The following is a 13,357-nucleotide window of genomic DNA, read 5'->3' as shown; positions in this document are numbered from 1 at the left end:
TCTTACCTAAACACGTGGCCTTGTCTGCCGCCGGACCGGCCAGAAGTGACGTCACGTCACTAACGTGAGGTCACTTCCGGCCAGTCCGACATCAGACGAGCAGCGTCGCTGATGGGGCCCTAGCTTGTCTCGAAGCCGCTGGAGCGGCAATGCTGGGGCCCTGCGCTGCTAGGGCCAGGACTCCGCCTCCTCGCCCTTCACCGTCGGCCATGTAAGGGACCCGGGTGGGGCCCCCCAGGCTGCCCGTGCCCCTTACATGAGTATCGGCCTTACCCCCCTGATGGCTGCCCTGATCATTAAACAAGACCTAAATTAATTCTGCAGGGAAAACGTGACAATTCATCAACAGATTAGTGTATCCCAGGGCCATAGTTTTAATGGGTGTATCATCAGATGAGTAATACTTTATTCAGAGAGCATGCAATGCTGCTTATATTAAGGCCTGTCTTCTCTAAATAAAACATCTGGATCTAAAGTATTTGTAGCAGTTATTGTTTTATCTGTTCTTTAAATTCAAGGCAAAAGGAATAGATTCATTCTGTAGTATCAAAATCTACAATGCCTGCTAACACAATTTATATTTATCAGACTATAACAACAAAAAGAGGATATGTTTAAAAAGACCCTGTCAGGTCCATAAAAAAATCTAAATGGCAGGTTTCTGCAACAGATGATGTATTATCAGACTCTTAAGTATTGGACACTTTTGGAGTATTAAATACCACGCACTGTGGTTACCTTCTCCAACCCCTAGGTCACTGCTCAGTCCTGCAGATTTGTTTAGGGAACTGATGGGGTCGCTTCTTTTAAGTTCAACTTGAAAATGTAATACTATTTAAACAATTATAATCATTAAGTTACTACTGTACCTGTATAAAGCCACATAATCTGTGATGGTCAAACAAGGGCATGCTTGGACGATCTTCCCTATGTACAGTTATTCTGTAGCTTCTCAACAATACTGGTACTGTTTTGGATTCATCCATAACATGTAAAGTAATCTGGTTAAATCCCAGGCCAATAGGATAATTAGCAGCTCTGGAAAATAAAAATATTGCAAGTACATAAATGTATTTAACTGTACACAAGTTACTTATATGTCTCCTGCTCAGGGAAGGAAATGATACTATTCCAGAATATTAGGACAATGATGTAGAATGTAATGTCAGTGGTTAAGCACAATATCCATGTGACATATTTTAAAAAAAAGATTTGCAATGTCATCCCCACATATTTATCATTACAGGTTTACTTTTAGGAAATTTGCGCTAAGAGAAACGAGTAAGCTGCCATTGTTAAACTCTGTGGACATGCTAGCTATCTGGCTGTCTCTAGCTTCCATACTTTTTGACTCACTATTCTGAAAAGAACTGGAAGAACTCATTATCTGCATGCTTTAACCATGTCAGTAACTTGGTATTGAAAAAGTATTCCTGCTAATAAAAAAGCATGACATCTAGGTAACTAGCATGTTTAGAAAAGGATTTCAGCAGTGGCAGCCTCTGTGTTTCTCCAAGTTCAAGTTATCTTTTAGAAGGCTTGTGTTATATTGACATGCTCTAGATACTCTGTAAATGGCAGACAATCTAGGGTTCTATCACATTTCATACAACCAAACCAAGCCTATTTAATGTAGCATATCTCTGATCCCCATTGATTGTAGCCACCAGGTTTAATTGAGAGGGTGAATTATCCTGAAGTGGACAGAAAAGGCGCAAACAGTACTGACATGGATTCTAACCCTTTCCTACTTTATCCAAAACAAAACATTGTTTTACTATCAATGACTAACATGCATGACAGTGACAGTGCATGACCTTGCCACTGTCCACTATTAACTATATTGCCTCTTGCTTTTGTCTTTGCATTTTACTTTACTTCTTGTATCTGGCATCTTTACTTGTCTTCTGAGTTTACTGAGGATTACAAATTCTGTGATACTTCAAATAATAATTCTCTTCTAACACGTTCATACGCCTGCTAGTTATTAATAAACAGGTGGTGTTGGTTGATATTATATTTACCACATTTTCTAGCACCATTATTAACAGAACTGTGGTTGACCTATTTATCAGAAAACCACATTGATAGACTTCCAGTATCTCTTCAGCATAAGGTTTTAATCACATTGTTAAGAATGTCATCATTACTTTATATGTGATGTATACCACAATAATTCCTACTTATTGTTTTGTCTCCTTTCTTGAGAATATGGCAAATTATTTTCAAATTTATTTCTATGGCATTTCTTCCTCCTGCACACCTTATTTATTAGGTCATGTACTGTATAGGGTTCCATAAAATTGCAGTTACTTTTTTTTGTTCTGAACTTATACTATCCCCTCCTGGATCCTCTTCATAAAATTACAGTTTCAGGTTTAATTTCTGGGTCATAAAATGGGGCTTCTTCAGTTCAGCTCATACAGTATATACAACTCAGAATTCAGTATTTTCTCTTAATTTGCAGTGAAGTTTTCATTTCCATCTCTACAAACGAAGCTTGTCAGATAAGCATTTCTTTAACTATCTTTATCTGTAAAAAATAAGTCAAGGCAACTGGACTTGCTGTATTTTTCTTGAAGACATTTCACTGGACATCCGACCAGCTTTCTCAATTCAGAATGACTTGTACAAAAAAATCTCTGGGAATAAATATGGTGAATTTCGCTCCAATCCACATAATCTGTTAGTCACAACCTGCTGTTGATTGCATTTGCACAATGGGAAGTCTAGGAGTTGTTATTAACCTGCCCAGAGAGAGGTGTTAAAACAGCATTGTATGTGGCAGACAATAGATGTCTCACCCCCCCATTCAAGCTTGGCTTCTCTTTCTTTTTTTAACCAGTCCTCCTCCCTGTCTAGGATGCGTACTTGACTGTCTTCAAAGGAGTGACCTTTTTCCTTTAGATGCAGGTATACTGCCGAATCCTGACCAGAGGATTTTGCTCTTCTATACTGTGCCATACGCTGGTGTAACTGTTGTTTTGTTTCACCGACATACAATTCTGAGCACTCCTCACTACACTGGACTGCATACACAATGTTGTTCATCTTGTGTTTTGGTGTTGGGTCTTTTGGGTAAACCAGTTGTTGCCTCAGTGTATTGCTGGGTTTAAAGCAGACAGGGATGTGATGTTTTTTTAAAACCTTTCTGAGTTTCTCAGACACCCCAGCTACAAATGGGATGATCAAATTATTCCGTTTGTCATGCTTTTCTCTCTCACTGGTACTCTTGGCATTCTTCCCTCTTCTTTCTGTTTTGACAAAGGCCCAGTCTGGATACCCGCAAGCTTTAAAGGGCCCTCCTGAGGTGTTTGAATTCCTTCGTCTTGGCCTCCGTTCTGGTGGGAATTTTCTCTGCCCGGTGGTGTTTGTGGTCTAGAGGGTGGTGGGAGTCAAATAGCAGGTACTGGTCCGTGTGTGTTGTTTTTCGGTAGACCTCTATTTCCAGCCTCCTTCCCTCTTCTACTGTTACTAAACAATCCAAAAAAGCCAGTTTTTTGTTTTGCATATCTTCCCGCGTAAACTTGATGTTATGATCCGCTGAGTTGATATGGTCAGTGAAAGCCTGTAACTCTTGTTTGTGAATCTTAACCCAAGTTTCATCCACATATCTGAACCAATGACTTGGTGTAATTCCCATGAAGGTGGTCAGGGCCTTGCTTTCTACTTCCTCCATTGTACAGGTTTGCCACAATAGGTGAAACTGGAGAACACACACACCCACTCTCCTCCCCTTCTCCCTTTGGCCGGTTTTAGGAGCCCCAGTGTCGCCCGGCCAAATGAGGGCATCTTTATACGTTCCCTCAGGCAGCCCGGCGCTGGCGTGTCTCGTCTCGCTGTTCAGCGGTTGGAGGAGAGAAGAGCTGTCACTTTCTCTGCAGGTGTGCCTCTCATTGGCCCATCAGGCTAAGACTCTGGTTAAGAGGTGTGCTCCAGTGCTGCTAATTTATTTGTGGCAGCTGGTTCGAGCGGGCGGACCTGCAGAGACAGCTGCACATTGTATAATAGGCTGAGAGGCTCCATGTGACCATTCTTGGATAGATCATGATTGATCTATCATGATTGGTCATTCTCTAATCACTTTTAGTTTAAGAGTCAGGCAAAGATAGTGATGTTTCAGGTTCTGATGGAAGAGGTTTGTCCTCAGAAACGCGTCAACTGAAGGAGGGTCAGCGTGCAGATGGCTTCGGCTTAGTACTAGCACTTCCTTTCCCTCACCCCATTTTCGTGTATTCATCTTGATGGTCTCCTTATCATGATTGGTCATTCTCTATTCACCTTTTGTTTAAGAGTCAGGCAAAGATAGTGATGTTTCAGGTTCTGATGAAAGAGGTTTGTCCTCAGAAACGCGTCAACTGAAGGAGGGTCAGCGTGCAGATGGCTTCGGCTTAGTACTAGCACTTCCTTTCCCTCACCCCATTTTCGTGTATTCATCTTGATGGTCTCCTAAGATTATATCTCTTTCTGCTCATTTATACAAGCTGGTTTGGAAGTACCTTTTCAGCTGTGTGTTTTATCCTTAATAAATTAATTTTACACTAGGGAGGCGCTCCTTTTGCTTAGTCCTCATCAGATTTGCGGTTGACTGTGAAAAGCTGCCCCCGCGTATATACTTTTGGAAGACCATTTTCAGGAGCATTTACTGTGTTTTGGTGCAGGTGATTTTCACACATCTTTATACTGTTGAGGTAAATGAGTCTACCCAATGCTCTGTGCTTGGCAGAGCAATAATGGACACACCACTCACCATATGTGTCCTCACACAGACTTGTAGTGCAAAGCTATGTGGTAATTATCACTGTGATCATTTCCTGTTTAAAATAATAGAAAATGCATAACTTTTAGTTACATTTACTTAATGCTGCCATTTAGCAATATATCTACCTAGCACAAGGTAAAGTAAATTTCCATGTGCCCCCTGATGTCCACATTAAAGTATGGACAGACATTCCTGAAATGTACATACTCCTAAAGAGCCGCCTGTATAGAAGTAGCTTGGTAGCAGGATGATTTTAGTGATTTGCAAATATTTTTGATTGTGTTTCTTTTTTATGACAAACTGTTACAGTAATTAGGGATGAAGTAGCGGTTTTGTCATGATTGATGATTCTGATGAAGGGGGCTTGCCCCTGAAACGCATCAATCTTGGCTGACTGCGGTCGGTGAACGGTGATGTGACCGGAGGCTACTGTGTTACATAGTCGGGGCGATACCATGTTGGGTTAACAGACAGTGTGGCCTCTCGTTTGTTGTTAGAGCCTGATGAAAATGTTTATTTGTGAGTACTTGTATCCCTTGTTTTATTTATTGTAATAAACAATTTTACACACAGAGGTGGCGCTCTGTTCCCTTTTGTTTTCTAGCGGTTTTGTCAGTTCATAGTGTGCTTTATTTGGAGTTCTGGAAATGTGCTCCTCCATTAAAATATATATTGGTCTTCATATGCATTTAAATATTGTGACTTTATTATTTGAGTTTTTGTATATAAAAAAAGAAGTCCCTTGGAGGTATCCCTAATTTAATTTAGTATTGTTATAGTGTAGTTATCAGTATGACCATCTATTCTGGATAGTTCCCAGTCGATGACTAAAAATAAACAGGGAGGCTTGTCCTCCAATTTGGAGTCACCTAGAACATAGGTAGAAATATAATATATGTTGTTAACTGTACAGTTATTCATGTTCATTTCACTATAGTGAACATGAAAATAGTATATTTGTAACACAGGTTGTTGTGAAAATGTTGATCAACAGTTGTACAAATCAACTAACCTTGTTCCATAAGTATTTGTTGCTTTAAAGTAGAACACGGTACTATATAAGACATTAGGAATGCACTGATACCGATATTTTGTTTTCGGTACTTGCCAATACCAAGTACCTATATCGGTGCTTCCACTGGCATGGAGTAGGCTTCCCAGGCAATTAGGAAACTTGGTGGGGGTTAATTACATACCACCCAACTTCCTGATTGCCCGGGAAGCTGGCTCCATGTTGTTTGGCCTGCTCGATTGTGATTGGATGGGAAACCACCTTCCCAGGCAATCGGCATCAAGCCAGCTTCCCGGCTAATTAGGAAGCCGGTCGGGGAGCAATGACCTGCCTCCCGGCTTCCTGATTGGCCGGGAAGCCAATCAGCTTCAGCTCTAGGAGACTGTAATAATGTTAGCTAAAATCCATGCAATGTATATAACTGACCTGGAGGAATAGTTTGTTTTGTTCTCAACAAATGTAAGAATTCACTGCATTTAAACCTCTTAAGCCATTTATTGAATAAGGACAAATATTAATTGTATTTCTTTGCAGATCACATCTGATTTTATACCTTGGCCCATCCCTGTCATCCAGGTGCACTTGGCTTTTGCAGTGTGCAGGCTCTGCTCCAATTTCCACTGTCACTACATCAAATGGCAGTTCTACATAGTAGTCTTTGATCTTTGGGTTGAATTCAGGAGTCAAGTCCAGAGGAGGATTGCTGAAGATACGACTGATGTAAGATAGTGTATCATTATCTGTTCCAAGAAACAGTCACAGACTCGATTACAGAAGAGATAATATGAGTTACCAGGGTGTTAGTTACTTGGCTATAGGAATGTGTCATATCAGTATACAAAACAATAAATCATAATATTACAAATACCAATGCATGATGAGGAAAAAGTTAACTTTTAATATGGGCATTACAACTCTGTCCTTATTTTCTGTTTGGTTAGCATTTTTTTTTATTCTACTACTCTGACTGTTAGTTTCTCATGCCACTAAAGATTGGCTGTCTAATCTTCCAGGTGATAAGCGTTACATTGCAATGTTAAGTTAATAGGTTTAAGTTAAGGTGTAAACGCCAAACATATTTTTAGTTTGTTTGACATCATGCTTTACTGGATATAGTTTTCTTAAGAAAATGTTCATTTTTTGTGAATCCGTTGCAAAGTTTAGCAGCAGGGTCGCAGGGGATGCCTTCATCAAGGTAGTAAGCTCAGACTTCAGAGGGTCCTCTGAAACCCTGAAATGTCGTACTATGAGCTTGTGGCAAAATATGTTCCTTTTTTTATAATTTGGTGTGCAGGTGATGCCTTCCTTTACTACTTTGTACCATATGATTGCACCATCCATTGTTTTGTCACTACAGCACCCACTAGCACAAAATTTTGACAGCTGTAAGAAGCGTGCAAGATCGCATGGATCCTATGCTGCAGAAAAATTCTTGTTTGGAGATCTTTCCAACAACAGTACTTGCTGTTGCAGGCTGTAGCAATACCATTGTCAGCCTGCCATGCAAGCACCTTCAGTTGGTTGTTAGGATGTGTATCTGATATACCTGAGTGGCTCACATGGAAGGCTGATAATGCTGCTGATAATTGTAATAGCTAATCAGCCTGGGTTCAACTTGCGAACAGTTTTACAAATTTTGTTCGAAGCTTGCAGAGAACCATATTAAAATGAATCTAATTATTCAATTCTACCCATTCAACGGGCTATCGAGTAGGTTTTTATCATATGAAATAAAGGAAAGAACAGGAAGCAGGGCACAGCCATGTCAGACATGTACCAACAAGAGTACCAGCGCACACACTGACAATATGGATGCTGTGAGCCAAATATTTAAAAGAAATGGGGGTGGGTTATTAATTACTTCAAATAATTGACTCTTATGACTCTTACTGGGGAAAAGACTACACATTCTATTACAAGTTATTACTTATAGCTAAACATTTGTGATTCTCAAATGCTATAAATCCTTTGGGATTCAGTGCAAGCCTGTGGTAGTGGCAATCCTAAACTTTATTAGCGTTGTTATAGGATTTCCCAGAACACCAGTAGAAAAGTCTAAGGATTCAGTTTGTTGTTGAGCCTACTGTGGGCTGTCAGAACTCCTAGCAGGAATAAGATGGTCATCTTTGCTTAAATTTCAGAAAACTGGCACACTTTTGCTGGTCATTGCTGTAATAGGTATGGATTAAAAATACAATGAAAGATGCAGTTTCTCAATCACTATTTTACTTACCATTACTACAGTTCCTCACTTTGCTTTTGCCTGTAAAGACAGAAAAACATTAGCATATTTTACCAATATATAACAGACACATGGAAAACATGATATAGAATGAACCCTATTACAAACACCAGTTCAGTTTGTCCACTCTTTTTTATTATTTATTTATATATTTAATTTTTTTGTTTGGGTTTTTCTGGCAGACACCCAAATGTATTGTCATCATCCCGGGGACGTGCGATCAACCCGAGGTTATCTAGGGTCACCAAAAAGAAAGTAGGAGAGGTAGTAGAAAGTGAAGAAAGGAAACCAGAAAGGGGCTAGAACAAACAGGTAGGAACAGGGTTCACAATCATATTCCCCACACAACCCCAGGCTCAGCCACTGAGGTACGGAAGAGAGAGACATATTCCTCTGACAAAGTAAAGGTAATCCAATAAAACCATGTTCTTACAGTATTTATCTTGCCTATGATACAAGGAGGTGGTGAGGTCTTCCGTGGTGTTGATTTCTGCCATCTTGGAAAAAAACACATTGAAATAGAAGGAAGAATCTCCTGTCTCCATAGAATAGGTATGCAGATTCTGGCTGCATTTACAAGATGAATCCGTAAAGAATGTTTGTAATGTTTTCTGGAAAGCGGGGACAGATGCAGGAGGTAGGCAGCTGTGTTATCCCCAAAGTCTATCCCAGTTAAATTGGAGATGTGTTATCTGATTTGCTCCCAAAAGGTGCCACAGTGCCAAAAAATATTTACAAGTGGGCCTTTGTAATTTTTACATCTCCAACATAAAGGTGACACCTGGAGTCAAATTTTATGTAGCAGAGTGGGGGTCTTATACCAGCAAATTAAAATGTTGTACTCCGATTCTTGAACTCTGGTGGAAATAGAGGATCTGTGGGAGAAATCTAAAATATTAGCCCGTTGTTCTGCATTGAATGTCCCATTTAACAAGAAAAGAGGGACAGTAGTGATCTGAAGGGGTAAAAAGGAGTTGGTAAGGATATAGCAGGGCATGTCTGAACTGGCCTTTTTCAGTGCAAAGTGCTTCAAAGGGAAGGGGAGAAAAGGAGGCATCAAATTTCCAATGTAATGTCTGTAAAAAATGGGATAATTGCAAGAGTTTCTAACTGAGGGGGGAGGAGAGGGATGAGAGTTCCCTCAAAGAAGGTAAGCATGATAAGGTCAGGATATCTCCTAACGTAAATTTTCCATGGTCCCTGAGCGCTAGGAGTTGTCTATCCGCCATTCCAGGAGGGAACTCAGTGTTACTGAAGATAGGAGTCATGCTGGTAACTTTCCGCTCCAAGACTGTTCGGAGAGAAGAGGAATGGGCCATCTTCAAGGTAGGACCTATTGTGGGATGGTGCATCTTCAAATATATGATAAATGTCACCAGCAAACCTATGTCTTGTGTCAATAATTCATCTTCTTTATTGATGCAGACTGTCACAAAACCATGTTTCGGGGCCACGTAGGGCCCCCTTCATCAGGTTTTAGTATGCCATACTAAAACCTGATGAAGGGGACCCTGCGTGGCCTGTGTCAACAGGCTTTGGGCTTGTGTTGATGGTATCAGTTTGACATCAGACTGATGTCACATTTGATCTGCTTCATGTGAGTTTTGCATGCCCATAGACTTTTCTTTTAAATGCCCATTGACACATGCCCATAGTGTGTCACCTGTTGCGACAATACAGCATACTTCTGGGTTACTGCTGAAACTAATACCTACACTACAACTTATAAATGAATCAGAATATACACTGATGTTTGAGTAACTATTTTAGGTGTAAGCAAAGAATAGTAACACATTGAAGGCTAGGGTGCCTTTAACAAAAGCATGCACATTTTAAAAGAAGAGTTTACAAAGTTCACACCAGTTCAGCTGGACTGTAATTCTGGAAAACATTACCTTAATGGTACCCAGGGGTAGCTTCCCTCACATCAGTTTGTTTTTAACCCTCTCTATGGGGAGTTTTGCTGTTCAGCTTTTGTTTCATCCAGAAAGATAAAGCTTAGATAATCGCTATCTGAATGAATCATCAGGGTTGAATGGTTGTACAGAGCTCCTCAAAATGTGTCATCGGATATAAAGATTAAACATGATTATTGCACCCACGCACACAGCAATGTTTTACTACCCACTTAGTATTAGTAAAATAATGTAAAATAATCCAAACCTGAGAAAGATCCAGTTCCTACAGAAGTAGCAGATAATCTGTAAATCCCTCTGTGTCCAATTGTTTCTCTGTAAAATAATGAAGATGTGATTTGCTTCTCAAAAATCAACAAATGCTAGTTTACTATTGGCTATTGCAAATTGAAATAGCCAATAGTAATGTCCCAATGCTTTTCAATGGGAAAATGTATATATAATTTTTTTTCTATTCTGACATCGCTCGTGTCAGAATAAAGAAAAAAAAAGACACAGCAGTGCTTCTCTCCTGGGCGGCCGGGAGCTGGAGGCTCCCAGAGCGCCCGGGAGAGTTATTTTTTTGACAGCAGCAGAGCCGCCGGACAATAGGAAACTATTGGGCGGAGCTAGCTGTCACTGCTAGCTCCACACAATCGTTTTCTATTTACTTTTTTTTACCTTTTTTAACTCTTTTTCTGTTCTTCTCGGTACCTCTGAGGGACCGAGCAGAACAGCCGAGCCAAATGCCGCATTCGGCTATTCACTCACTGCTGTTCGGCATCTTTAAGAATCGGCCGAACAGCAGTGAGTAGCCTGCCGGAAGTTCGGCTCAGCCGATCCAAATGTTGGATTGGCTGAGTCAAACTCCTTCTGCACTTCGGTTCGGCCAAACATGCTGAGCATGTTCGGCCGACCCGAAGCCACGCGAAGCAAGCCCATGTACGGCTGATTTCAGCCGATGTACGGCTGAAATCAGCCGTGCATTTGGTGTGAACAGTGTTCGGCTCACTTCACTTCAGGTCGGTCATTCACTCGGCTGCCTACGGCAGCTTAGTGAATAGACCCCTTTGTTTCCAAAAACAATTGCACAAACAATGATGTACATTACACTACTGTAACTTTTTCTCCTGTCCCATCGCACTCCTAACTGGACGCAAAACCCAAATCCAACTGGGTGGGTGCGGTAGTGACAACGGATGCCTCTGTGAAATGTAGAAAGATGAAGGTAGTCACTCGCATTCCATGATATTAAAGTTAATGCTGTTTAATGACTGAGATAAAACACATCCTCTCTGTTTGCCTGAGGAAAGGGCCGGACAGTCCGAAACGTTGCTAAGGAGATGTGTTTTATCTCAGTCATTAAACAGCATTGACTTTAATATCATGGAGTGTGAGTGACTACCTTCATCTTTCTACATTACACTACTGTGTCTCCCATTGCTGTCAGATAAATAACAAATGAAGGCAGGGATTAAGACAAAGCAGTGCATTTACTGCACAGCTTTGTTACATGATATCTCCCCAACCAACCATAACTTTCTGGCACAGAGTGTCACTATTAAAAAGAGGGCAAGCCAGATACCAACACAGTATGCCGTAATGCCCTGCAAACAGCATTAGCTTACAGACCCTTACTGTATTTGCAGAAAGTGCACTTAACCTAAAAAAAAAATACATCCACCACATCTAAGGGCTGGTAAGCTGCAATATTGTACATTTTTCATCTCAACTTTAGATACACAGTAATTTAACTGAACCTGACGCAAACGGACTGAAAGTCCATTTTAGGCTAAAAAAATATGTATATATTTTTTTTTTCCAAAAATGGCCCGGAACGCATCAAAAACGCGACACAAGCGCAGAAAAAACACGGCACAACCCACTGCACTGTGTGCACAGAAACTCATGACGATTTGGTCTGCATTTGGTGTGAACAAGCCCTTAGTGGCTTATCTTTAAATATAAAAGTAATACAATACCAAACCTGTAAGTTTAGAGGACTTTAGAGGAAACACTGGAAACAAAACTATATTTTTCCTATACATGTCATATAAATTTTAAAAGCGCTTTGAATGTGTTGTTCGGTATTTACAAGTTAAGATTATCCGCTTGGGGTCTTTTAATGTTTCAGGTACATTCACATTTAAATGGGTTAAAACAAGCTCACTGCTACAAAACTACTCAATCATGTGAACCAGGAGATGTTCAGCTCTGAGCATTTCCAGGTTCAAAGCTGTCAAAATCCTATCTGAAAAGCCAGTTAAACAGCTGACTGAGCACAGTTCTGTGATCTTTTGGCTGGAGCAGAGAGAAGGGATGACATTAGGGGTCTAATAGACCCCCAATGTCTTCATATGGAGTACCTGTAATCTTGTTAGCCCCTTGTGATAGCAATAAAGTTAAGGGAAAAAACTATTTAAAATTGTTACATTTAAAATGTATTAAAAATAACAAACAACAAGTAAAAACGCCTGGTCTCCCTGCAAACACATATGAACGTGCGCATAGGAAGGACACATGTATTTAAACATTGATTGTGCAACACATATTGGGTATCATTCTGTAGTAGAGTTGCTACCAATTTCAAAATTACCTTATTTTTTGTTAAAATGGTACATTTTCTCAGTTTAAACATTTGATAAGTTTTCCATTTTCTATTGGGAATAAAATATGGGTTTATGAGATTTGCATATTATTGCATTCGGTTTTTATGTAGATTTTACACAGCATCCCAACTTTTTGTATATAGGGGTTGTAATTATAGATCCCTCATTTATGGCTAGCCTTAAACTGATGAGTGGTAATGGCATTTAAAGAAAATGATAGGCACATACTGAGGTCTAGTCACAGGAAGCAGGAAGTTATCAGCTACAGTTCGTTTGGAGGATTGTTTGTTTGTTGCTTTTATACATGAATGCATTCATTTCCTGGTATCTCTGTGAATGTTTTTAACCGTTTTAATACAAAGAATCTGCCTTTGCATACTACACTATTGTTCTGTTATCTCTCTGGGTACTGGAATTCCCCTTGTGAGAGACATCGGCTGGAAGCAGTGTGAGTAAGGTTAAGGAGAAGTTACCCCATCAAGGAAAGGAAAACCACTCACCACTATTATGTTTTTTGACCATTGGGATATATGGTCATGGATGTTTGGTGAGTGTGTTGCATGTTTCCCGGGTACCCGGACTTGGGAGCACGATTAATGAAAAGTGGAATATTTCACTTTTATTTATGCACACTAGCACTTTGGATTTATTAATATATGTGAGCTGTGGTACTTTTATTTATATACCGTATTTTTCGCTCCATTAGACGCACTTTTTTCCCCCCAAAAGACGGGCAAAAATGTCTGTGTGTCACTTGTAGGAAAGGAGCAGCGGCGATCCTGTCCGCCCCCCCCCCCCCCGCCCCCCCCCCCCCCCGCCCCCGCTGCCCCGCCGCCC

The 13,357-nt window shown here is 40.4% G+C and overlaps 1 protein-coding gene across 1 annotated transcript in view; it reads right to left on the bottom strand.

Moving 5' to 3' along the window:
- Nucleotides 1-646: 646 nt before the first annotated feature.
- LOC108784303 (cadherin-like and PC-esterase domain-containing protein 1) overlaps nucleotides 647-13,357 on the bottom strand; it is a 107,392-nt gene continuing 94,681 nt past the window's right edge. Inside the window, exons 12-16 of the mRNA XM_018553065.1 lie at nucleotides 10,180-10,247; nucleotides 8,008-8,037; nucleotides 6,328-6,514; nucleotides 870-1,038; nucleotides 647-661 (exon numbers count right to left, since the gene is read on the bottom strand). Of these exons, the coding sequence (XP_018408567.1) occupies nucleotides 647-661; nucleotides 870-1,038; nucleotides 6,328-6,514; nucleotides 8,008-8,037; nucleotides 10,180-10,247 (469 nt within the window). The remainder of the gene's footprint in view (nucleotides 662-869; nucleotides 1,039-6,327; nucleotides 6,515-8,007; nucleotides 8,038-10,179; nucleotides 10,248-13,357) is intronic.

The sequence above is a fragment of the Nanorana parkeri genome, unplaced genomic scaffold, assembly GCF_000935625.1.
Source record: "Nanorana parkeri isolate BGI_ZX_2015 unplaced genomic scaffold, ASM93562v1 scaffold108, whole genome shotgun sequence".
Taxonomy (NCBI): domain Eukaryota; kingdom Metazoa; phylum Chordata; class Amphibia; order Anura; family Dicroglossidae; genus Nanorana; species Nanorana parkeri.
This window is presented reverse-complemented; position numbering and strand designations above follow the sequence as displayed.